This window comes from Syngnathus scovelli, chromosome 19 (assembly GCF_024217435.2).
Source record: "Syngnathus scovelli strain Florida chromosome 19, RoL_Ssco_1.2, whole genome shotgun sequence".
Lineage (NCBI taxonomy): Eukaryota > Metazoa > Chordata > Actinopteri > Syngnathiformes > Syngnathidae > Syngnathus > Syngnathus scovelli.
In genome coordinates this window covers 1,257,668-1,284,322 of record NC_090865.1, presented here as the reverse complement: position 1 = coordinate 1,284,322, position 26,655 = coordinate 1,257,668, and the positions used below count along the sequence as shown (strand labels likewise).

At 47.8% G+C, this 26,655-nt stretch overlaps 1 protein-coding gene and 1 long non-coding RNA gene across 3 annotated transcripts in view; both read right to left on the bottom strand.

Annotated features, from left to right (window-relative positions):
- Positions 1-24,738, bottom strand: part of LOC125986824 (uncharacterized) — a 28,597-nt gene extending 3,859 nt beyond the window's left edge. The window contains exons 1-5 of one of the 2 annotated variants that reach the window (XR_007487783.2): positions 24,633-24,738; positions 2,824-2,930; positions 2,609-2,749; positions 2,443-2,524; positions 109-259 (exon numbers count right to left, since the gene is read on the bottom strand). This is a non-coding gene — a long non-coding RNA (uncharacterized lncRNA). The remainder of the gene's footprint in view (positions 1-108; positions 260-2,442; positions 2,525-2,608; positions 2,750-2,823; positions 2,931-24,632) is intronic. The other variant, XR_007487782.2, reaches the window with a different exon arrangement.
- Positions 6,543-24,638, bottom strand: LOC125986808 (teashirt homolog 1). Its single transcript, XM_049750708.2, has 2 exons — positions 24,254-24,638; positions 6,543-10,288 (listed from the first exon to the last, which is right to left on the bottom strand). Exons 1-2 carry the CDS (start codon positions 24,291-24,293, stop codon positions 7,077-7,079), a joined length of 3,252 nt encoding a protein of 1,083 aa, XP_049606665.1. The 5' UTR covers positions 24,294-24,638; the 3' UTR covers positions 6,543-7,076.
- Positions 24,739-26,655: the final 1,917 nt, after the last annotated feature.

The window sequence follows — 26,655 nt, the reverse complement described above, 5'->3', positions numbered from 1 at the left end:
CAAGACTACAGTTGCACTTGACTCTATTAGCTGATTAGTGCTTTTTATTTGTTCTGCAAACTGTTCAGACATTTCTAAGAGGATCAAAAGGCTTCACATATAACCCACCTTTAATTCCTCATGGCACAGCGGGAACATTTTGACGTCTGACTGAGGGGGTTACGGCGTGACAGTTGAGTTGGCTTGGCTTGGCTTGGGAAGCTTATGACAGGTCCCGACCACACGCTGAGCTCACCGCGGGACAGGAGGGTCCCTGACTCTGCCATATGGAGGACATGACGACAGGTTAAGCAGCTGCTTGCCAATCACAAGATTGTTTACTAAACAGCTAAAAATGACTGTTAGGTTCAGATTCAGCAAAAGGATCAGCAGACAAAACCAGTGAGACAGAATGTTGATCTTTTCTCGCGAGGAGTGCATCCAGACTTACAGCAATCCAAAATACACTAAAGGTCTTGTTTACACTCCTCTCTTTTTATTTAGGAATGCCCTACCTACAATGTGAGACTAGCCCCTGATAGGTGGGGGGGAAAGCGTGGGCTTTGTCTCATGAGAGAAGAAACGAGATTCTATGTCAAACTAGAAGTCGCAGACAGGATCCCATGAGAAACGAAAAGTGAATGTTATGGGAAACAAAGTAGTCATGTGAAAAGAGTGCATAGACAAAATGACATGTGCAGACATCAACAACTTTCTTGGATTCCTAGATGTGTAGAAGGTCAGGAAGCTCCAGACAGCATCGTTTGACTTGTTGTGGACTAGGTGATGTCTGCAAGAAGAAACAGCAAGCATTCTGCGCAATAACTTTATTAATAAGTACTCATTAGGGAACGCATGATAACATATATATACAATTTATCTAACAATGACCAACCGGCAAACTTCCACAACTAAGCATCCGTTTTGAATACCTTCTGACCAGACACTTGACAGTTCTACAAATTCACATCCTTTGATTATTGACAACATGCTACATCCTTTCAAGTGGGCTGCCCATGCCACCATCAAACCTGACTCTGGTCAAGGATGGTCCCAAATACCTTCGACCTGAAGCGATGGCGAGCTAGCATTGCGCACGTTCTGTAAATCCAAACCTATTTTTCCTATTTCTCCACTTCTTTTTGATGCTATCAGACAGCTTTGCCTGAAATTGGTCAATCTAAACTCATGCAAAACATTTTTCTTGCGTTACGACGGTCCACTTTGCTACTTTTACAACTTCTATGAACTGGCCAAATTCCCCAATCTATGCTTTAATATGCCTGGCCTGACTCACAGCAGAGGAAAGAAAGCTCTTTACTAAACGAGCCCATGATTAAAGTTGGAGCGCTGCTCCTCACAAGTTGGCGTTGAACTCCCTCTAATACGAGCCACATCGCCTACGCGACAAGCGAAGGGCGCGTGGAGCGTGACGACACATTAAAACATTCGCCATGAAAGGTGCGTCGCCGGAGCCTGTCAGTGGCTCACCCCCCGAGATGAAAGGGGTCTCGACGTCTTCTGTCGTCGGGGGTTTGAGGATTTGTCACCTACGATTCCAACAAACACTTTTGCAATAATTACAAGGAGACTTTTCTTCTACGCCGCAGACCAAGGTGAGGATCCTTCAATTGTCACTTTTTATTACCCCCCCCCTCAAAAGGCCGTTATTCCACGATTAAAGGGCGCACTTTGGGAGCGAGCAGGCGGGGGTATTTAGTTCAGGTATTAGTGGGAAAATGACGGTGGCGTCGTCATCGTGCCAAAGTTCCTGTGACACTCGCGGCTCAAGTGCAACTTATTTGGTTTCAAGTACTTTATAGCTTAAAACGCTTCTAAAAGCTTCCTTCAAAAGTGCCCATCTGCGACTTGACGTGTTGGCTTTGCGTCCCTCTGGCGGCTCTCAAAGCCTTCCACTGACCTAAACTTTCCAAAGCATTACAGCAACAAAGGACCCAATTACCGTGAATTACGTCTGCTAACTTTGGTTCTACTTTTTCGGCATTTTTTATTTTGGCATTCACTTCGGTCTTAACCCTAACCCTAACAAAACCTTTTCTTACAATCCATGAAACGGATGCATCCACTATTTATTTATTTATTTGTTTCTTTTTTAATCAATAACAACAACACATTTGAGTGACTGTAGAAGGAAAACAAAAAGCACCCCCCCAACAAAAAAATAACATAATAGGATTATCGCTTCTGTTTGTTTGTCACGGTGGATCAGGGAATATTTCACTTACAAATAAAAGAGCTTAGAGACGCGACATTATCGGACAAACGCCTCCACTGATCATTTGCATATTCCTTTTACGCATTTGACTTCTTCTTTAATTGCTCTCTTCATAATTGGGCACCAAAACAACGAGTCACATCAGTGTGGGCGGCCTTTCTGGAAATTAACTCACGTGCAGGATGAGCTTTGGCATGTCAACAGAAGCAAACATCTTCTTGTCCTACCTTCTCAAGGACTTCTCAGGTGTCCTTTCATCTGCCCCAGCACACAAGCATTGCAACAGCATGCAATTGGCTCCTTCTCTACCTGGGCGCAACAAAAAAATGCTTTGGAGTACGGACATAAGACGTAATGGGACAATTGGCTTGCTATGTGTGCGTGTCGACTCACCTGATCACGACACGGCGACTGCTAAACATTGTCAAAAGGCTCTCGGGTGAATGGTGCCAAGGCTGTCTTCTTTCACATTCCCCGCTCATGTTTTTCTCCAGCTCTTCTTGGAAGGTAAAGACATGGGAACCGGCACTACAACTGAGAGTTTGACACACACACATTCACAAGTTCAGGATTGATAACTTTGGAAGGGAACAATGGCTGAAGCTTACCAACAATGATGCTTCAAAAAGGATCATTCCACACGTGATGCGGCCATTTCTTCTCTCCCCGCACTCTTGTCTCCCTCACGTCATTTTTCGGAGAACCGCCCCTCCTGCTGGACATAAATTCAAACACTTCAGACTCCACATGACTTGGCATTTCAAATGGATGAAATCTTTGCAAACAATGACACATTATGCAATTTCTTCTTTAACATAGGCAACATTGGCAAGGGGGTTATGATGCACTTCATTGCTTTCTTTTACTTATTGTCGGTTTCTAAAAGGTCGCTGACCTTTGGGGAGAGCAAACAGCAAATACACAGCAACAGAGCTCATGCCACATTTTCTGATACTTTTCTATAACTGATGTTGCGTCCTGACATTTTGGACTCCGTATAAGTCACGTAGGAGGCTTTCACGACTAAGTCGTCCAACCTCCCCAACTTGGAGATGGTCGCAACGCGCGGACCCGCTGCAAGGTGTACACTTCCACCTCTAATAATTTCTCTCCGTCTCTTTTCTTCCCGCCCGGTGACAGTAGCGCCTTTATGCATAATGTGGATGCTCCTCGCGGAGGTCGAATGAAAGCTCACGTCGACATGTGTCAGGAGCTCGCCGCGTCGCCCTGGACTAATGATGGCACGCCGGCCGGCCCGCTGCCCTCGGCGGATGCTTGCACCCGCATCCAGTATGCGCGTGCACGTGCACGGGTTGGTCATGCTGATTAAAAAAGCGCCCCCTCCCCTCCACTCTCCGCTCCCACCCCGGCTAACAAAGCCCCTCAGAAAAAGACAGCGGGGAACACGAAGCGGTGTCAGGTCGGCCCGGGTGAGGCCGCCGGATGGGTGTCACCTGAATTTAGCCGCCTAATATGACAGCCGCCCGCTGACGGCTTGTCGGCCCAGTGTCACTTTGCCAGAGTTTGGGGGCCCCGTTCTCATGCAAAGCATTTGGACCACACGTGAATGAGACTCGTCACGCTGTCCGCCGAGGCTGCCGGATGAAACGCCTTTGACAACCCGACCAGGAATAGTCGGGAATAATGAGGAAATGGCAGCCGCGACAGTTGTAACCTATTTATTTTCTAACGCGCACGCACAAATGTCTCCGGGAGGGTGATGTCACCATCCGCGGTGTGGTCAACCCGAGACGTCCGCAACCTACTTTTCATGTGACGTGTCCCCGACAATTCTTATTTTTCCAACTGTACGGCCAGCGAGACAAGTCAAAGCTTCACGAGTCAACACGTTCCAGGTGGGTGCTTCTGTCTTCCCTACGCTTAGTCACTCTTGCAAAGTCTGTCAAGCTTTCAGAGCCAACATGGATTTGCACTTCTTGTTGGAGGCAACATTAACATCAACCACATATTAATTTGTAAACAATGCAGCTAAGCCTCTGGCTGGCTGACGTTGTTACAGGTGATCCCTTTTTCAAACTTGTGAACTCGTACATAATAGCGGAAATAACAATTGACTATGCCACTTTCACAGATGACTCGAAGGACTCAAACACCTATCAAGAAATCAACAAACCTGTCAAAATGATGACAAATAGGGCCAGGCTCTTCAATTACTGCCGTTACCTTTCACCTACACTTTTTTTTTTTTTTTTTTTAAATACCACTAACATTGTCATATTTGTTGGGCTTAAGTATCGGTGGCTGGTATCGGCAGCCTCCGAGAGGAGCCGATACCTTTGAATGACACTAGTGGCTGCCTGATAACTATACTTGGTATCCATTCTCGCCCGGCCTGAATTAAAATAACCTTTTGGACACTGACAAATAAAGGGGGGCTTCAAAAAATGCCACTACAATACTTTCCATGTTGTGTCTAAATGGCTCTCAAACCTTCTCAGGCTGAGCACCCCCCCCAAAAAAAGCCATCAGCTCCGCTGACACCGCAAGCTTCATTGTTCCCGGGAGTGAAGACGCCCGAGGCGAACCTTCAAGAGCCGAGCGGGGCGGTACCGTGTCTACTTAAATGCCCTCGGTGGAAATGTGCCGCGGCTTCTTGTTTTTTTATCATCAGGTGCCCGACTCTGCTGGTGAACGGCAAAGCCGAGCGAGCTCCGCGTCAAACACGCGCGTGCGTGACAAGTGCATTTTGTCCTCTCTCTATTTTATCTACAACACCCCACACTATAGAGGGATTATTATTTTTTTGCCTATATAAACATACACGGGCAGAGATTTGGGGCTCTGAAATGCAAAACACAAGTCTATCAAGCCTTCCTTAATAACAAGCTCAATAAAATACAACACACACATCTGATAGAAAACACAAGATTCACAATTAAGGAACCTACACTTGAACTTTTGTTAAACCATAACTTCAATACCCTGTTACTTTTAAGGTGTAGTTGACTTTTATTACATTTATTTCACTCGGGTAAGATTCAGGAATATGAGTGTCTTTTGTGTTTCTTCTTTCTGGAGAAATCTGAAAGAGGGTTCATATGGTAAATCAAAACCTTCACATTGTTGCTAAGTTCTAAACAAACTTGTTGCACTATGGTCCTTTACTTTTCATATGCACATTAAATCTATTCTTACAATTTTTATGAATTGAATTGAATTAAAAATGCTTCCCTAAATCTATCATCTTCTTAGTGTTAAGGGTATCAAAATGAGTAGCTAATATCATGAGACACAAAAAATATATACTGGGTTATTTTTAAATGTGCTATGAACTGATTTAATGACTATTACCATTTGTTTGCGCTTCACACCACAAATTATTACATATATATGTAGATTATTTTGATCATATTCTTATGATTCTAACGTGTCATCTTCCATGTTTTTCAACCAGCTTTCTTTTGTACACTACACAGTGACAGCGTTGAAGTTGAAACCATGGCCTTTATTTTACAACCAAAGACAAAAATAGCATCATTGAAAATGAACAAGATAAACTCCAAGAAAATCAATTTGTTCCTTCATTTTTGTGTTACAAGTGCTTTTGTGGTAACCACACTTAATGACAAATAAAAATCAGAACTATACCTAACATTATACGCTTTCGGCCATCTTTGTTTACAAAATAACATTATAAAAATTTACACGGTACAAACAATGTGGCATTGGAACAAGCGAAATATGCCCACACGCATCCGCTTGCTCATTATTCCCACTTGATTCGGTTTACAACAATCACCCAACTAATGCAAATACTTGCGATGCTACCTTTCTTTTGCTTGCTCTTTGAAAGCGGCTGTGATTTATTCATTCCTTGCCACTTGCTTAAATAGCTACAATAACATTTTTGCAGCATCCTTCAACCGCTTCACCTTCATTTCAATGGCTGTCAATTGTTCCAAAATGGAGCTTCCCCTCATTTGCCCGTCCGCCCGCCGCTTTACATTAAAACATGCACAAACAAGCTCATAAATAATACGCGCGTTGACCGTGACACAAACAGGGGAGCGTCGGTCCACTTTTAAAACGACAGATGGACCGTTCCCAAAGGCTCATAAAAGATGCAGTGCGCCCACAACACGGTTGCGACGCCGTTTTGGTCAATTTACAGCAACCTGCAATGTTTTTCGGCTTTGAAATGGTGCAAGCCCCTCCCCTCCCCTCCCCCCCCCCCCCCCGACACCTTGCACAACCTAGTATGGCCATAATGCATCACTGATTTCTTACACTATGTGGCATAATTATATGTGTATCATGCTTTATTTCCATTATTCAATTTCCAGGATGAAATTTAAAAACAAATCAATAACTTTCAATTCAACACCAGCATTGACCCGCTCTCGCAATTACATTTCAATCAGCTACAATGAACACACAAGACTGAGCAGCATTGAGGTCATGACCAAAAAGGTTTGTCCTGCATATGACACGGCGGGTGACAGGTAAAATTGGGGCAACTTACATCAACCCAACCTATTCCGATCTTGAAGTTTTTTCATTCCATTATATATACGTATGTTTATGGGAGGGGATTGGATCATTCCCCCCTTTGACATCATCAGAAGACAACAGTTCTAACATAAGACTTCATCATCGCCCTGACATTTGATGCATTTGACCCAAACGACAACAAAGTAAACAAACAACAAATACCATACGTGACTGTTTATTTGTCCAACATTTTCCATTGCCAATTCAACATGGAAATAAAGCGTGATACACAGATGGGCAAAGCGACCGTGTGCGCCGTGACGACGCTTTGTACATGTGTGGCTCCCACAGATTCAACCTAGGCTTTTTGGGTGCCACGTCTGTCCTGTAACGCAACGGCGCGCCCTAGTCACTGCTTGTCAAACTCTTTGACAAAGATCACGTGGTCCTCGGGCGAGTTGCCGTGCGTCTTGCGCAGGTGCAGTTTGATAGCGTGCTTGGTCACGAAGGGCCTAACGCACGGTTTGCACCCGTCGTCGTCGTGTTCCGTGAACTCCGACTGACCGAGGGTCTTATCGTCCGTCCTGCCGACCGTCTGCTGCTCCAGGAAGTCTATGGAGAGCTTGGAGAGGTCCCGCAGGGTGAAGCCCAGGTGGGACTCCAAGTGGCGAATGTAGGAAGAAGGAGTTCTGAACTGGGAGGCGCAGTCGCCGCATAGAAACAACGGCTGCCCCGTGTCCATGTTCTTCAGGAACTTGGTGCCGCCGGTCCGCTTTAGCTGGTACTTCACATTGGCCAGCCAATGCGAGATGGTGGTCATGGAGAGACCGGTGAATTTGCAGATGCGTACCCGCTCCTGCGGGCCCAGGTCGCTGATGACAAACTTCCCCTCGGCGGTCTCGCGCAAGCTGGAGGCGAACTGTGCCTGGAGGATCAGGAGGTGCTGCGGATTCCAGTTGGACTGCCGCCCTTTCCTCCTCTGGACGGGGGACAGCTCCTCCGGCCCGTCCTCCAAAGTCCCCCCGTCGACGTCCGACTTGTCCGACGCGGAGGACGGCGTGGTGGACTTGGGCGTCGAGCGGCCCGTCAGATTCTTCACCATGTCTGATATGTCCATTAAAGCGTTCTCGCCCAGGGGAGGGGATGATGACCGGGACGCGCTTTTGGAGACCGGTTGCGGGTTCACCGTGGTACCGTTCGCAGGGGCCGGTCCGTGGGCGCTCCTCGATTTGGTCAAGTCCATGGGCTGCTCATCGTTTTGGTACTCGGCCGACAGGTCGGCCGGCTTGGTGACCGCCGACTTGCCGTTGAGCTTGTGGAGCGTGGCGAAGGGGTCGCCGAAGGGCGCGATCACCTTGGCGGCTTTGCCCAAGTGGGTGTTCATGACGGACTGCAGTGCGCTGAGGGGGTTAAGGAGGGGCCGCTCTGGGGAGTGGTCGGTAATGATGCTCAGGTTGTTGCGGACGTCATTGCGGGCCTTTTTGGGAGACCTTGCGTCCTCCTCCTTCATCCGCATACCTTTTCTACTCTCTTTACTTCTCCAATGAATCCTGTCGGTCTTATCTGAATTGGGCGAAACACGTTTATCCTTCCAATTTGGCGACGGTGACTTGGCGCACCTGGCTTTCTCTTCTTTCTCGCTTTTCCCCAGGCTTTTCCCAGTCACCTTCTCCACCAGTTTCTCCATGGCCTGGACGTTGTTCTTGTGGCTCGGCGACGACGACGGGCTGCCGGGCGACGAGTCGGAGGGAAGCGCTACCTTTACGGCGCTGCTGCTGAATAAAGGCTGAACCTGGGCGCAAGACGGAAGCGTCGACTTGAGGGAGCCCTGAAACTGGTAGGCGGCGTGGATGCTGGGGTAGCCGCCCCACGTCGGGGTGCCCGTCTGAGCCTTGCTTATTGCGCTCGACACCGTGTTTGCCAATGATTTCAAGATGTCCAGTCCGCCTTTAGGTGCCTCCTCCAAGTCCTCTTCTCTGAGATACTGGTAGGACTTGGCCTCTGGCTTATCTGACTTCTCAGGTGGATCTTCCTTCTCTTCTTTAATTTTTGTCTCTATTTCCAATGTCGTTTCAGTCTCTTCTTCTGCCTCACCATCCTCTCTCTCGCCTTTCTCCTCCTCGGGCGTTACCGGCCGCAAAGGGGAGTCGGTTTGCGACTTCTCGTCGGGAACCGGCAGCTTGCAAGTCGTCGGAGGCAAGGGGATGGACTGAAATTTCTCCTCGCTAGAGGGATCGAAAACCAGTTGCTTCCCCTTTTTTGACGCCGAGTTGGTGACTTTGAGAAAGTGACCCGTGACCATCATGTGCGCCGTCAGTTGCTGCAAGGTGTCGTGGGAACTGCCGCACTCCATGCATTTGAGGATTTGCGCCTTGCGGGCCTCGAATTGCCACGTGTAGCTGGCGCCGTTCTGGTAACCGTAGCGGTTGTTGGGCGTGACGTAAGGATTGCTCAGCCTCTGCTCTTTGGCCGTCTCTCCCAGCGGGACGCCGGAGGACGCAGAGTCAGGGGAGCCAGGCGACATTAACTCTTGAAAGGCTCTTTTTTTGGTGGACGGGACCAGCTTGGAGGCCAGAGCCGGCATGGGTTCTTTCAGAGGCACTTTCTGATAGTGTTTTGTTTTGATCATGTGGACGCTGAGATCCTGCAAGGACTCAAAAGAGTGGCCGCAGTACATACATTTGAGAACCTTCTGGGCGTCCTCTTTGCCCTCCATTTCCAGCAGGGAGCGCTTACGAGGCTTGGACCACTTCTTGCCCCGATCGTCCTCCGTGTCCTTATTGTCGTCGCGGTAGTGGCCCGTCTCGTTCATGTGAATGGTCAGGCCCACCAAGGTGTCGTAGGCCGCGCTGCAGTCCTTGCACCTGAACTTACTGGCGCCCGTGAACACGGGTCCGTACAGCTTGTTGTTTTGCCTGTACAGCTGGACAGTGCTGAAGAGGCTCGGTTCTGGGAGAAGCTGGTAGGGCGTGTGGCGAAAGGTTTTGGCCAAAGCCGCCTGGTGCCAGTCGTAGGCTAGCCCCGAATTGACTCCCGTGCTGTCGGATGCCGTTCGCGATGCCACGGTAGTGGCAGGGGTCAGATTGGCGCTAGCGCAGGGGCCGCTCGACCGGCTCTTTGACGGGACGTTTGATCGTCCGTGGTTGTTGAGGATCCCGTTGCTCTCGTGGTGTTGTTCGCTTTTGTTGCTCTTGCCGAACGCGACCTGGTCTTTCGGTTGAGCTTTCGGCACGTCCGGAGCAATGCTCCACGAGGCGTCCGACATCAAGTTCGCGTAGACGGCCTTCATTTTGGCCAAACTGTCCCGCAAAGAGAGGCCGTTGAGCGGCTCGACGGTCTCATCGTGTTTCTCCTCCAGATTTTGCCGAGCGCCATTGACCGAGGGGGGCGTCTCCAGGTCCGCCGGGTGGTCGCTGGCCGCGCTGAGCGGCGAGGCGTAGCCGGCGTCCGGGTTTGTGCCGTTGCTGAACGGCGAGTTCTGGCAGCTGAATCGATCCCCGGCGTCCTCCTCGTCGTTGAACAAGTAGTCTGTGTCCCGTCCGTCGGGAGACAGGGCGTCATCCTGAAGGGTTTCCTCTTCATCTGCCTTGTCGGATCCAAATTCGTCCTCTGGACCGTAAGCTGGAAAACAAAAAAACACGTTTGGTTAATTTCAAGCAGATGACTATGAAGGTTTTGAATTACAACACACAGACCGGGTGTTGTCAAAATCATGCAAACAAGGGATTGTATGTTCATCTTGACATTTTCAGCCAAAATGAAAATAAATCCTTTCGGTTTGGCGTATTTCTGGCGCTTTAGAGAGCCGCGGCAGCTGGACGGATGGTCACCTGGCCTTCAATCTGACACCTGTGACTCAACTATTGAGACACATGTCCATTACGCCAACTGAAGGAAAATAAGTCATCCCTACGTAGCTACAATGGACCTTTGACTTTATTGAGACATTTTCTAAACTGTTTTGGAATGACACCGTGGCCGTTCCAACTCCGCAGTCAAATGGGAAGAAAATTACAGAGTAGTCAGAATTACCGTAAATGTTTACAATAATACTTCTAGGTCCTAAAAAAAAAAAAAAAATCACATGAAGATTATATTTGTGTGCCGGGAACACAAGTGGGTATTCCATATTCTTAGAAAAGGTAAGAACAAATGGATGAAGCGTTACTACTGATACTGCACCACTACTAGGCAAGGGAAAAAGCTGCATTGAATGATGGATTAACTACTAAACATAACATCCAACATACCACAACATCGAAAGTAAGCAGCTCACGTGGGAAAACTGACACAATCCTTCAATTGGACTGGACGTGCGCACACGATTTGGCCTTCCCAGTAACGGAGATGGTGCGAGAACGGGAGAGCGTGCCAGTTCGGGGCACTTCGCCAAGACGTGGTTGGCGGGGAGGAGTGGACTTGGCTACGGCGGTGGAAGTCTTCCCAGCGTGGGGCGAGGGAAAAGCGCCAGCGGACATGACAGCCCGGTCGCGCTTTGAAAGACGCCTGACTCAAAATGAGGCGACATTGTAAAGAAACTCAATATTTCCAGGAGGGGTTTGGGGCCGAGTGGGTGGGTGGGTGGGTGGGGGGTGTCGAGTATAAAAAAAATCAAATGCTAGCCCCCTATCCCTTCGCCTTCCCTCCCCCAAATCCATCTCGGGTAAGATGCTTGTCTGAGGTGCCAGAATGAGTCTCCAGCGAGGAGGCAGATGTGCTGTCAGCTTCAAACAGCATGTTGCACTCCATCCCATAATAGGAGTGGACATAATACCTGATGTGTGTGAGGTGCCAGTCACAGCTGCCTGGGAAAAGCTGCAGCTTCAACTGTTGCAAGCACCCCCTCCTCTTTTCTCTTTCTGCGTCTTTTGGAGGCATAAAGACTCAACACGCATCCCTTTTTGTCTTACAATCAACTATTCTAATTACACTCGGCTCGGGCCATTCACCAAATTCGGCCTATTGTAAATGCTCTGGTCTAAGCGTAGAAATCTAAACGTGGCCGAGGTGGTGGGTTCAAGTTAAAGACAAACGCTAAGATGACAGCGCAACAAACAAAGTGGGGGGGAAAAAAAGCCAAAGTGCGTGAAGGTTGGTGGGAGCGGCACGCAACGGCTAAAAGCCCAAACAACCACTTCTCCACCATCTGTGTACGACACAGGAAAAAAAAAGAAACACTGCGAGTGCCACCTCCGGCTAATAAGGCAATCAGAGATGAGGAAAGATGCTGACGCGGCTGCTTTCGGGCGGAACAAAAGACGGCGAGGGAGGAGGGCCGAGGGGGGGATTAAAATGGAGGTGTCTGTTGTGGTTGTCAGTCAAAAATGTACAAAGCCCACTCGGGGAGAGGATGTGGGAACCCAGTGAAACAACTACAACACACTCGCAAATGCAGGACAGTTTTATCTTGGGTGCCTGCTTCTTTTCCACACTGCGGCCTCTCTGCCAACCGAAGCCAATCAATTCAGCCTAGGCACAGTTTGTTGGCCACCGATATGAAAGCGGCACATGAAGTGCAAACTACCGGACAACCTGGCACACATTGACGGACTGCGAGAATATTTTGGGGCGTGGCCCTAAAAAATCCCCACATCTTGGCATCTTCATCTATTATCTGACACTGCATCGTTTGGATTAACATCCACTCGTTTGCAGGAGCAGGAACTATACAAGTGAGAATAAACACTGGGCTAACCAATGCTAAACAACATTACAACAAATGTACTCAGACAAAGGCTACAAAAGGTACAACCAAAATGTGTGTGTGTGTGTGTGTAAGAAGCTATGCCATCTGTGTGTGTTTGGAGTGGAGCCTGTCACTGTTGCTGTGTACAGTCCAGGATTTCCTGCTGCAGACAGGTGACACCACAGTGGGACACCACAACACCCCCTCACCACAAAGAACAACATACCTCCCCCAGGGCAGGGAAACGTGTGAGGTCCTCTAAAACATTAGCTCCTACACACACATACACTGACATGCTACATTAGCAAAGGGCATACACACGCGTGCAACTTTAGGTATTTGGACAATGGCTGCGCTCGTCTGAGTAGCGGACTACATTTTGGCTCACGTACTTGGCATATAAAATGGCCGTCATTTAAATCTTACATTAACGGGAATGGATGGAAAAAACTCGACGACACGCAATTAATTGACCGGAAAGTCTCTTATGAGGTATGCTACACAGAGGGTTGTCCAAATACTTTTGCACACAAATGCATGTGTGAACAATCTTCCCCAAATTACCCAGCTACTTTTGCTTGTCCAAAGTGCTTTATTACCCAATAAAGTAGCACTTGTCATACGTCAGCCATCTTGTGTCACGCCGTCCAAAACAATCAAGCTCCCCTAAGCGCGCACATACAAACGCATCTTCCCCTGTAACGCATCTTCATTTATTCACGTCGTCTCCACTGAGAGGCCAATCCCGTCTCTCATTTGCAGCGCTAATGTCCAATTCCGCTAGCTTTCACCCCTGCTGATTTACCCGCCGTGTTCCAGCCTAAGGCCCCCCCCCCCGCGCCGTTTAGCGAGCACCTTCCGCGACGGCCGTCCCGTTTCGCTTTGTCACCGGGCCCTCCATTGGCTGCCACTCACCTCTGATGGCTTTGGACAAGCCTGATCAGTGTGTGTCACTGACCTGCGAGGAGGTAAGAGGCTGTAAATAAAATGACATTATTACTTCCTACGTCTTTTAAGTCCGCCTTCACCGTACCGCCATGTTGGAGAAAAGGGCGCGGGCCAAAACCGTGATCCATTTTTGACATTATCGAGCAATCGAGCACAACGCTGGCTTCTCTCCACTGCCTGACGAGCGTTTGTTTTGAGATTAAACAACGGCCGTTAGCTCGTGGCACGTGCAACCCCCCCGGCTCCATGTGTACACACGCAAAGACACACACACAGTGGAGGGTTGGAACAACAACTGTGCTCTTGTGCTGCGCAGGCATTCCAAACCATCTGGTTTGTTTTTGGAGGCAAAGTGCACATAAAGCGTTACTAATGCTAATTACAAATGTTGCCACTGTGAGACATTGGCTCAGCTGACTCCATGTAGGTCAAGCAACACTTCAATATATTCCATCGCTTATTTATCACTCAGGCGTGCTGAAATGCTGCTAAGGCGCACCGGAATGGACGAGGAATTGCATTTGGGGAGACCATATTTGACTCCAATACACTCCAGTTAATCACAGGTATTACGACTGAAATGGTGATGTTTCTTATCCTCCCCCTACACACACACACACACACACTCTCCACCCCACCCCACCGCACACACAGTTTGAGTTCACCTGCGCTGCCCCGGACCATCTTCCCGTCTTGCGGCCGACTAAACAACATCTGCTCCCATCGCCTAGCGACAAGCCGCTTGACAGATGACCCCCAAAAGATAGATAATTACCATAAATCACCGACGCCGGCGTGGACAATAGAGAGCGGAAAAGCATTGACCGACTAGTTTTCAAGTTTTTCCGCGCTGGGGAAAACCGCTCAGCGACTATTGAAAACAATAGAATCTGTGAAAAAATGCCAGCGTGTCCCTGGACTATGAATAGAGGCGTTCAAATGGAGCTTTTCGACTCCAGGGACCCAAGGCGGCGACGGAGGAAACAATGTTACGCTCCGAGGAAGGATGACTGGCACGCAACTACTTACAATACAAACCAACACACTAATCTGCAAGATATATCTTTTGATTATTAAGACACATAGTATCTAATAAATAGAAATTAGCGACTTCTATAACAATTTAGATGCGGGGGCGTACAGCCTAAACCCTTTGGGTCTCGTCAGGTCACAAACTTTCCTCTTTATTTGCATCTACAATGAAATAAAGACACTGAATAAGAGTTCAAATGCAAGTATGACGCAACGTTTTCTTTTCAGGGATAGTTAAAAAATAAGAGGAAATAAAAAGGAAAAGAAGGAACATGAATAGCCATAAAAGTGACTTCAGGGAAATTAATTAGAACCACAAAAAGCCTCCGGGTGGAAGTCTGCTCGGGACGACCGAGACGTCCCAAAATATTTGAGCGCTTTCAACCGCATGTGTCACCGGGGAAATTCCGCCAATTGTGCACCGTGAAAGCTATTATCCTTTCTGCTTGGCCAACTTCATTTTTTTTTTTTTCTTCTTTCTAACCCAGTGACAAAGTGTCAGTGACGGCCGATGTTCCATTAGCCAAAGTTTTCGCTGTTGACGTTTCGACATTAGTGTAGGAGATTGAAGCGGGAGGCATCTATCCACATTTTGGCCTCGCATCTACATGCGCAAGAACTAAAGGTAGAGCAGGTTTAATCCAAAAATAAATAAATAAAGAGGGACTCAGGCTTAATTGATGCAGTGGTGAGCTTGTCATGTCCAGCTAATTGGTCTGTATGCGACTATGAATGTATGCCTTGGCTGTGTGCGCGCGCGTGTACGTGTATGCGCACGTTGGCTCAAAGCAGCCTCCCGGCCGGAGCGAGGCAGGAAGAGAGGAAGCCATCCTTCAACGGAGCACAATATCCGACCGCGGACAGACAACCAACGGCTGCGCGGGTGTGGAAAGCGCCATAAAAAAGAGCCGGCCCTCCCCGCCCAAAGTGACCTCTATCTCCCAAAAAATACACACGCACACATATTAACATGCACAAACACACACAAATGGCTACATATGTGCAGGAATGCGACAGGGGGAGGAGCTCTGAGTGGGTGAAGCTATGAGGTAGTGCGCTACATGACACATCAGTACGTGTTGCGTGCACGTATACTGTGCGCAATTGCGCATGCATGCGTGTGTGTGTGTGTTGGGAGGTCAGGTGTGCGCCCAGGGAGTGTGCGTCACGTGGCGTGGGAGGGAGACTGATGTGTGTCAGCGCGCATCTGCGGGCCCGGCGAATAAATTAGGCTTATGAAGACAAATGAACGGGCGCTTGAAAGAGGAGACGACGGGGAGGGTGGGGGTTAGGGGGGGAGGGTCGACCGGCGGGGTGAGATCACAGAAGAGGACGTGATGAAGGAGGGAGAGAGGCGTATGGCGGCGCGACTGGGGCGGCGTGCAGAACTGGGCTTGGAGAGTCACAAAGCACAACTCACTCATATACAGCAAAGCCTTGTACAAAGCCACACACACTCAAAGTCATAGTCAAATATCGTGTGTATCGCGAGGATGGTGACCCCGAGTGGACAGAAATGATACCTGCAACTCTTGTGGACATTTAGCAATGACTAAGTCTGCTAACAGTAATTGGTTATCCCAATGCTTAGCAAAATGGCTATAAAGCTTTGGAAGAATCATTAAAAAAAAACTTGAAGCAAGCACGTCTGACTCCTTTGAGGAACTTTTGCATTGCTTTGCTCAAATTGATATATGATGGTCTCCCTGTTCTTGCCAGAAAGGGAGTGAGAATCGCCTCGAAGGAACACTTCACAACTAGGTAAGTTCCAATGTGTTCAAAGCATTGTCAAGAATCTTTTTCTAGTTCTCTGATTATAGTGCATGTGGCTCTAACCGTATATATATTTGTTTTTCTTGAGCCATCATGAGACATGAGTTCATGGGCTGTGGCCATGCATCCCATGAAAGACTGCTGTGGATGCGGGGACTCAGTCTGAGACCCCCGCCCGGCCCGGCCCGGCGCCCCCTCGTTTGATAAATGACACGTGTCATTCTGTCAGCCCCTGCCATCCGGGCCAGGAGGCCCCACACTGATGTATGGCTGGCCTGGCTTAAAGGAAATGGCCGTGTTTTGGCAGCGGCCAGCAAAAACATGGCCTCTGTATAAGGCTACGTGTCTTACAGTGTGTATCGCCGTGTGTGTGCTTATTAGCGACGGCGTACGAGCATGTGCGCGCTCTGAAAGCTGTCAAGCGGACGGGCAGAGGGAGACAAATCATCGTCATGGCCGCCCCAGCTGTTCCCCAAATTTGGTGCGAGGAGGAGAGCGAGGAGGAGGTGGTGGTGGAGGACAGAGGGAGAAAAAAAAAAAAAATGAATCAGGCCGTTTGAGTTCTAAACGGCTGACGCTTCCCAGAAACGGCGAGGACAAAGTGGAGCTGACACGCACACACGCACACACACAAGCTCGGCATGGGAAGCTAGCCAATCCCAGAAGGAAGTGTTTTCTCCGCACGCAAACATGCATCACACAACAACATGCCAGTACCACGTCAGGTCCTAAGCAACTTTAAATCAGGCCTTCTTAAACTGGGGTGCAGAGAGCCACCTGCAGCTCCAAATGATTTCAAATCAATTAAAAGCGTTAAGGTCAAATCCCAAACCGATACGTATGACGACTGGGTGGCTTTTGGATACGACCCCCTACTGGCCTGGCATGCAAATGACACATTTCCAGCCTTTTCTACCACAGGGCTTGTTTTGACCCCGTCTGTATGCAAAACGTCTCCCAAAACGTCAAACTATAAGTCATTTTTCGAGTGGGACGTCTCGTGTAAACCATGGCCGTCCCCGTCCAGACACTTTTAACAACAACGACAGAGCCCCACCTGGACGTTGTGAACTCTGAGTGACCCCCTTTGGTCGGGCTGAGTTCCCTCCTACTAAACTCCTCTCATAGCGTCCTCTCTCCCACGGCGGGGAGAGGGAGGGGGGGGAGACTGGCGGGCAGGGGAGGAGAAAAAAACAGCGTCATTAGGCTGTGAGTGATGAGTGGCAGCCATGGGTGACATCCTCCCCTCTCTTTTTCTTTCTCCGCTCTCGACGTCCAAATGCTTTCACCCCCCGGCCCCCCGCCCCTGCCATCCTCATTTTCCTTGATACTTTTCTCCCACTTGCTTTATTTCACCGATGGCTCAACTCATTTTTCTTTCACTTCTTTCTGTCGCTTGGCCTCCCCTTTTTCCACTGCCACCCCCTCCTCCGCTCATTCTTCCTTGTCTGCTGTCACTCTACCCCCTTTTCTTTCTTTCTTTCTTTCTTTCTTCCTTCCCTTGTCCTGCCGGTGCTTCTTCGTCTAGGCCGTCGGAGACGCTCCGTACATAAAAGATGCCCGGAATTATGAAACCCACTCCGATTACAGTTAAGCTTCCATACCACTTTAAAAAAAAAAAAACTACGCTATACTAGTAGCCAAGTAGTGCACGCCATTTTAAATTATTATTCGACAATTCTAAACAATCATCAACACTCAATTGAATGGACAAATCTTGCAAACATCAAATTATGTTTTGACAGTATGGGGTTAAATCATCAAAGTTCCAACGCTACTTCTACTTGGACTATTTCCGCTATCTTTGCACGACTGTACTTCCAGCGCATGTTTACCAGATGATGTCCCCTAAATAAACTCCGGATAATTGCTAGAATGGAAGCGCAAATGATGCCGTGAATCAGCCAGATCCAATTCTTGCTAATTAGCGAGTCATCTCAAAGTGACTCCTTTAAAATGACTTAGACTAAATTAGCAAACGCATTGTTATGTCAATTACGTCACTGTAATTTTACCATCTACTTGCTTCTTAAGCTATTTTTTTTTTGGTCCAGCCAGATCCAACAAACGATACAGTAGTATCTTCCCTAAATGGGATACAAAGGTAAAGAACTGTCCCGCTGTTTGTTCGCTCAGACGACTTAGCGCTACAGAGCCGGGCTTAGGACCCCCTGCCTGTACCCTGTAGGAAGTCTGAGACAAAGATTTGAACTTTTTGGAAGGGCTGGGGGGGGGGGGCACCTTTTCGTCAAACAGACAAGGGATCTCAAGGTTCTAACGGCCCCGCACCCCATCAATGCGGTGAAGCAGGAGACTACAAAGCCACGACTTTGCCGTAACCTCCAGCAAACAGCGATCAATGGCTTCCCTTTGACGTCGAGCGCCGCCAACAGAAATATGCTTTGATTCCCTCGGCGAGCGACATGTTTTATTGCCTGGCACGAAGGAAATGGCCTCTCGGAAAATATGTGACAGTCATGAGTTTTTGACTTCAGAAGCGGCGCCTGCCTGTGATTTTTCCCACTTGTTTACTTTGAGGAATTAAACTCTAATACAGAGAGGGTGTAAACACTAAACTAATCCAACAAGAATCACACTGATTAATGATACGATATATTAAAAACAATATTTTCTTTTTGGGTTCCTTTACGCTTACAACAATGGAGATATGAATTACAGGCATAGTTTGACTGTTTTGTTTCATAACTTTTTTTTTCCTTGTGTTTTATTGTGTAACAATCAAATTAGCCAAAAAACAAGGACTACATTGGTTAGTTTGATTATTTTAAAGGTGCCAATATTAATCGGCCAATGAATCGGTTGTTAATTGTAACAGTCAATAGGAGACCCACTCACATGTTTGTACATTTACATATACTATCACCCAATTATTATTAAAATAACAGATCCGGATGAAAGTCCCCAGGAGACATCAGGCGTGAAACGAGTCTTCCCGAAGATATTCCATTGATTGTTCTTGTGTTACTTTGTTCAACAAATTAAACGCAATCAATAAAGTTTTTCAATTAGAGTAGAGATGTTGCCACTGGTTAAGATGGTCATTCATTATTCCACGAATACATTAACGGACTAATCTATCTGTTCTAAAGATTCACGCTCAATAGCTAGCAAAGATTGCAATACTCCCGCCAGTGTGTGTTACCATTATGGACGGCAGCAGAAGTTTCTTTCTTTTCTTTGAACAAAACACTGCAGCAAGACAAGTGAGCATCCTGTCAAAGTGATGACTTGTACAAGCAGCTGAGAGACCGCAGCGGTGCCTGATGGGAAGCCAATGGGCGTCCCGGGCCGGTCGCTTTACAGGAGGAGGAGGCGGCAGCGGCGGCGGCGCCTCGCTTCAACCAGACGATCTCATTCTTTCAGTCACTGACACTAAATTGTGACCGGAATGTCAGGACAGAAATCAGCTGGGAAATTGAAGGTTTCATTCCGCAGACAAATTAGCATTTTCTGTTTTTTCCTTACAGGGGCGGACATGTCCCGCTGACATGTCTTGATCTGATTAGGCTATAGCACACTCATCAAACTAGGAAAACGTCGTCACTCTATGTCCTTCTAATGTTAGGTGTGGATTTATAGTACTTGGTCTTAATTGTGAACTATTTTATAAAGTGCAAAGTAAATAACAAGAATGATTAGAAATGACACACACAACTAATTGAATTACACAAACACGCTGGCTAGCGATTACCATAGCGGATCCGCGTGGCTACTGCCGCCAGGTGCAAACGACTCAGACAAGGGTAACGTTTTTCTCCGAAAAGGCACCTCGCAAGGTGAGAGAAGACATCAGGCACCTCTGCGGCACCACTTCTTAATTGACGCCTGTCCAAGCCACGGCGGCAGCCACAGCTGCGAGCGCTGTTCGTCTGTCACTTTTGATAGCTATCATTCAACCGTCGCCAGTAGTTGTGTAGCATCTAGAAGGAATCGGGAAGATCGGGAAAAAGGACATTTTGCAACACGTTGTCATTATAATTCATGGATTCCGCACTTGGAACTTAAGGAAAACAACAAGAAATGCAGGAAAAAATCATCATAAATCCAGCTATGAAACTAAGTGCAAACAAATCAGGCGGCAGTAAAACTAATGCCAGCGCCAATCGCACAAGGACACGCATTGAAATGTAACACAAAGTGGACAACAATCGTAAAAACGCCAAGGTGTGAAAGCGCTGCGAGCAAAGCCGCTGTCATGACAAGCCCATAAAATCTTGCCTAAATCACGACTCATCACTTTTCTCCCGCGTTTCCTTCCCTTTTGTCCCACGCTCCGACAACTAAAAATGTGCCGTGATCTCACGCGACTGTCTCTGAACTCGGTTCTGATGTGTTTTTCATGTCTTTAAACGGCAAATTAGCATCAAACGCTACGCTGATTAGTGACGACGTCCTACCTGCAGGGTATATTTATGCCTCAACGTTTTGCTTGTTTAAAAAAAAAAAAAAAAAAGGTCCAAAAAGTGACCTTGCTTCCCTGTCAAGGAATCTTTTGTTACATTGGAGTGGAAAGCCAGGCTTTCCTGTTTCCCCCTCAAGCTCATTAAAGTAGCGGATAGGTTTACCTCGCCGCGGCGGGCCTGAATGCCTTTACGTCGTCGCTTGGTCGACCGGCCAAATTTCTGCAATATTTGACTTGTCTTACTCGTCTACCGTCATGCGTCACCGTGACCTCCGCCGGGGAGACGCCGTTCCTGATACAAGACAAATAAGCATCCCTCACAAACCAGTAGTCAGTGTGTACAAATAAAGGCCTCCCCCATCTGCAAGCCAGTAAATAAACAACCCTGGCCACTATTTGAAGACATTATCCAAGGAGCGCTTCAGTCAATGTCACCCCTTAATGATACTTTGCATACGCTTCCTTATCAGTGGATCCGACAAACTCGGCGATGCGTTCACAATCGCACGCATGCGCATGCCGCCGCCGCCGCGTTCTGGTGTGTATTTGAAAAATTGCCTCCCGCGGCGGCACGCTTTATCAGATGGCGTCCAGATAGGAGCGTCTGTGAGGTGCTAATAGCGCGATGCTCGCCGCCTTCCGTGGCTGACAGCTGTCGGGTGCCGCGCCGCCACGCCGGCTAACGACAACAACAACAAAGTCGGCTTCCCTTGCTGCACCATCATTTCAACATTGGGCAACTTCAAAACATGATATCTTGTAATATGGTGAGCAGCATTCGGGAACCACGAGGCGTCGCCATCCCAGAGTGCAATGGGACTGTTGCTCGTCCTCTTTTTTTTTTCTTCCTGCTTCTTCTTCTTCTTCTTCTCCCCCACGGGACTGTAACGCAATCTGTGTCATTGTGTAATTACTCTGCCACCTTGAGTGATTAGTTGACACGTTCATTACAAAGAGTGGAGAGCTTTGATTTAAGATTTTGTGGCTGGCAAACGCAAGAGTCGAGATGCCTTTTTTGACTTTGAGCAAAAACGGGGCGGCGCCTGATACGGACAAATATAGTAACCTCTACTTTTAATATGGCACTTTGCTAGCAATCTCTCTAAACTCGTACATTTTTGGCTCAGGATGCTTGGTCACACTAAAAGGCCTGCTGTTGCCTTCCTGTTCGAAACTGGAACGTATCCTAAAAAACGCTCTACGTAGCTGCGTTGATTTTAATCAGCCATCTTGCGCACGTAAACGACGACAAATGACTGCAGCAAAAAAGAGGAACTTTAAAAAAAAAAACTAACTGTGCTGGCTCCGCCAAAACTAACAGATGCACTAATGTGGTTCCAGATGAGAGAACACTGATGTATTGTCAGCGGCCATAAAGGAGATACGTCTGAGTGCCATTACAGGGAGTAAAAGCATCCCTGCCACTGATGCAACCGAGCCGATTGGAAGCAGCACACACACACATGCGCACACACACATACGGAGCCATTGAAATCCCCTCTTTTCTTTGCGGGAGCCGAGCCTGCTTTTGTTTTATTCCTCAGGGTACAAATCTGGTGAGATTTGCCCGGGGATGTAAACACGCTCCCAGGGAGGGACGGCGGCGGCATGGTAAGCTTAGATGCGGCGGATGCGTGTCGGCCACTCGGTGGACCGGAAAACCTCCCGTGACATAGGTTTTTTTTTTTCACAATGCAAGATATGACATAAAATTAAGGTCTGACAAATGATAACATTTTGATCAATATTTGCTTAATCTGAATCAAAACCGGATCGAAATGTGACGTCATTGACATTTTCTAAGGAACGCCAGAGACATAAAGTGGCGCACAAACAAATGAAGTGAAACCATACGCTCCTTGACGGAAGTAAGCGCCGGCGATCAACGGGGCACCAAACGCCCTTCTTTTGCGGCCTGCTCTTCAAACGGCGGCGCATCCGTCAACACGGCCCGCTGTCAATTAGACCTTACAGCCACGACCGCTTCAAAGTGTCCGTGTCCGCAACCTTGATTAAGTCTGCTTAACCTCACATTTCCTCACCGACGCCTGTTTAGCATTCCGTTGGCTCGGCTTTGGTCATCGCGGCGTGGACTTCAAACGACTTCCGCCGCCATTTGGGTGTCAATCACGCAGACGGGGGAGCAGGATATTTAGGGAGGCCCGAAAAGTCCCGGCGAGGAACGTCTGAGTGACTTTGAAAGGATGGAATGACTGGAGGAAATCATGATTCCATATTGCAATAGTTTTCCGACAATAACGAGCTGGCGATTACGCCATATTTAAGGCTCGTGTACGATACGTCATCATATCCGTGTTGCTATGTCCAATTTTTTTTTTTTTGATCTGCTATTTCAACAACGTTGTGATAAAAGTGACAAGCGTCATCATTTGGGCCGGAGTGATCAAATGTTTTGCCCCCCCTTCCCAAGTTACTGCTCTGTGCAAACGACAACACGCCAAGATTTCCCGTTCGACATTGCCGCTGACGTCACAGGGCGGGCGCCGTGTGTCTGTGTGAAAGCACACAAGTGCGACGACATTTCGCCTCGTTGGGTTTTGTGTACAAGGCGAACGTCAGATCCTCTGGTGGGAGTCTGCTGCGGAAATTTTGTTAGACCAATCAAAAACACAAACTGACCAATTAAAAAAAAAAAAAACAAGCTCATATCTACACTAAGTCTATCACAAGTTCCCCAGTACAAGTCATTAATTCACTGCAGATAAACAAAGGAAAAAGCGAACAATATTTTTTCTTCCCAGTAAACTGGATAGGTACGATTTGTCCCGCAAACAAAAACCACCTTGGTGGAGATATTTGGTGGACTACTCTTGCATGGGAGGCTACTTTTTCCTACGTTTACAAATCAGGTCACGACTCCCGCTCGTCCGACACCTCCCAAACATAGAGGTCAGGTCACGGCGTTAAGAGGCTGCTTTTTTTCCCCCCTGTGATCTCGCTACGCCCCAACCCCCTCCTGCTCCTTTTCCTCCTACACCCGCCCCCCACGCAAGGAGACACCCCCCCACCCATCCCTTTTTGGGGAATTAATCTCCTTATATTCAGTCGCAGTTTTAGAACTTTTCTTTCAATTTGTCAGGTGGGGTTCCGCCCCCCAAAATAAAAGGGGTGACCATGGAGTCCAGCTGCTTCGCGCATGCGTAGCCAACAATTTGGTTGATGTTTATCGCCAATGAATAGATGAAAGGCAGCGGCATGACAGGCGATCAATCAAGCATCAAATCGAGGATGGCAATGCCTGAGCCAGCTGAAAATAAGACTTTTTGGGGGTTCTGCTTTATCTTTACACTTCAAACGTTTTCACACATTAAAAATATTTTTTAAAAAAAGAACATAAGTTGGCTAAACTTGTTTCTTAATAGGAACATTAAAATCAAGATGAAACAATCTAGACTAATGCTAAAGTTGTTTTGTTTCCCATTAACATAAACTCATTAACAATTAGTTAATTATTAGTGTCACAGGTCATGACAACGGTTACTTCTCAGAATACATCAAACAGTAAAATATTAACTTTAACGTTACATCCCTACCACAATAAATATTCTTGTTCCTTGAACACCCGCCCCCCTAACAAAATAATTCAATTTTCCTTACAAATACATTTTTAAATTTTAGGATTAAATAGATCACCTCTCTAGTGTGTTCGATTCGCGTCGCGTCGATCTAAGTGCGTGTAGTGTGTGTGTGCGCGTGTCTTTACCTGATGAGCGCCGCGGTGCTTGCTGCTTCCTCCTCGGCATGCTGCCGCTGCTGGACTTTTCATGCAGACCCCGAACGGCTCAACCCAAAAAAAAAAAAAAAAAAAAAAAAAAAAAGCGGCTGCGAGTCCCGGGAGTCTTCGCGTAGATCCGTCCTTCGCGTTGCTTGAGTATTTCAAAATAAAAATGGAGCTTTTAACGCATTACTCGTAGAGAGTATTTCCGCAAGGAAAAAAAAAAAAAAAAAACAAACCCGGAGAGTGAAGGTCCGCGAAGTTGCATGAAAGCTCCGTGCGGATGTGCCGGAGGTAGCTCGGGGAACTGAAGGGAGGCGGGCCCCCCTTCGTTGCAAGACCCTCTTTTGACGGGACTATTTCCTACCTTAGCGGCCCCAAAAGTACGGCAGCTGTTCATGAACTCTCGTGGGGGGCAGCGGCGGGCGAGGGGGGGCTTCCGTGCTGCGGGCCGTGGGAGCTTCCGTGACACTCTGTGGGAGCGAGAAGGGAAAAAAAAAGAGAGAGTGACACGTTTAGTGCCTGCGCTCGCACGGCGTGTCAGTCATTGGGCGTGCGCGAGCCCGCGAGGCTCACAGGCGCGCGCGCACGCTCTCCGTCAATACGCTTGTTGGCGATTGCAAAACAAACAAAGCGCAACACAACAAGACGTGGAAGAAGCGGAAAAAGAGCAGAGCTCCTCCGCGCCGTGGATGAGGAGGATGACGGCGCTGCTCGCACTGATGGACGGACACGCGCAAGGCAGCGCAGCCGGGGCCAGCCTCTCGGCTGCTTTTTTACTCCACCCCTTCAAGGCGCGTCACCCTGACAAGACGGAGCCCACCTGTCCGTCAATCCGCCACCGTACATCAACCACCGCGCACCCATTCAGACGCACGCACACACACACACGCAAGTACATCGGGAGATCTTTTTTTTTCCCCCCTACCCGAGGCTTGATAAAAACATCTGAGGCATTTGTTACTACTGAACTATATTATGCAGTAAATGGGTCATTACAAAATCAAAGGACATTTTCTGTCCTTCCCCCCCAACCCAATGACAATTCGAATATCGATGTGCAAATGCACTTATGTGAATTACAGTTGTCCTGAGATGTAACTGTAGCAAAACGTTTTCCACATTTGTATATTTCCGAATAGCCCTCGAGTAGCGCCGAAAATGACTTCTGTTTCCCCTTCATCTTGATGACCAACTTGCATATCAAATAACGGACAAAGTAGGTTTTAAATCTTTCTTTTGGTTTGTGGCTTCTGTGTAATTGTTGCACTTGTTTTTGCATGCGCATTTGAAATTGTAATTATGCTGAACATACACGCAAGCCTGTTAAGAAACCATTTTTAGCCAGGAAGAGAAAAAGCTACATGACTCAGCAGAAATGACATCATCAAATTAATTGCTCTGACCACAGGCTGACTTAAAACGAGTCCTTTCTTTTGAATTTTTGGATGTAATGGAGTGTGTCACTCAAAACAACGCGACCCCGTTACTCAGACGATCTGAAAACGACAATAATATCAAAGTATGAGGTGTAATTTTCATTGATGGTACTCAACATAGGGCATGTGGGCCGTAAAAGGCCGCAAGAACATTCAATGGAACCCAGGAACCCTGATGACTAGGCCTAAAAGTTGAACGCCTGGATGCTCGTTTTATATATACATACGAATAAGCATTTGTTTAACTATATATCCCGGACGACTTTATAACGCTCCCCCACCATGGATTTCAACTCAAGTTTCAGAGTTACTTTTAAAGTTGGCGTTGGATGAGTTTTTTTTTTTTTCTGGAGTGGCACAAAAGAGGTGGCAGATTAATTGGTTCCACCTTTCTTCAGTGGCTTCACGCGTAGGGGAGGGGCTCCCCCGATCCAGCGCCACAAGGAGGCGGAGGATGGGGGAGGCTATGTTAGCCAGCCGTTGGCAAGCGTTAGCAAAGTGTTTATATAAGCGGGCAAACGGCGGCGGGGTTACATCGCTAATGCCTCCGCACGGGAGATGAACATTTAGGAGGATGTCTTCCGTGAGTGGGAATATTAATACGCAGCGGCCGGATGGAGAAAGTTAGCGGTGAGTGCTCGCCATGGCTACACAAGGCTCACTAAAAAGCGCGGGCGAAAAGGAAAGGACCGCCCTCGCAACACAACGCGTGTCCATCCGCGTCTGTCACTGCAGCCTGCAACGCTGATTGACGGAGAGAGGTGACGTCACTGCAAGAGGAGGTTGGGGGGGGGGGGGGATGACTCCTTACTAGATTTTGTATTTTTTAACAGTGCGCCTTTTACTATTTATTTTGTACCTTATACTGTTTAAGGTTTATTTTTTTTACTATCATGACTTTGATGCAAGTAGCAGCTTTAATACAACATTTTTACTTTTTCAAAACAATAT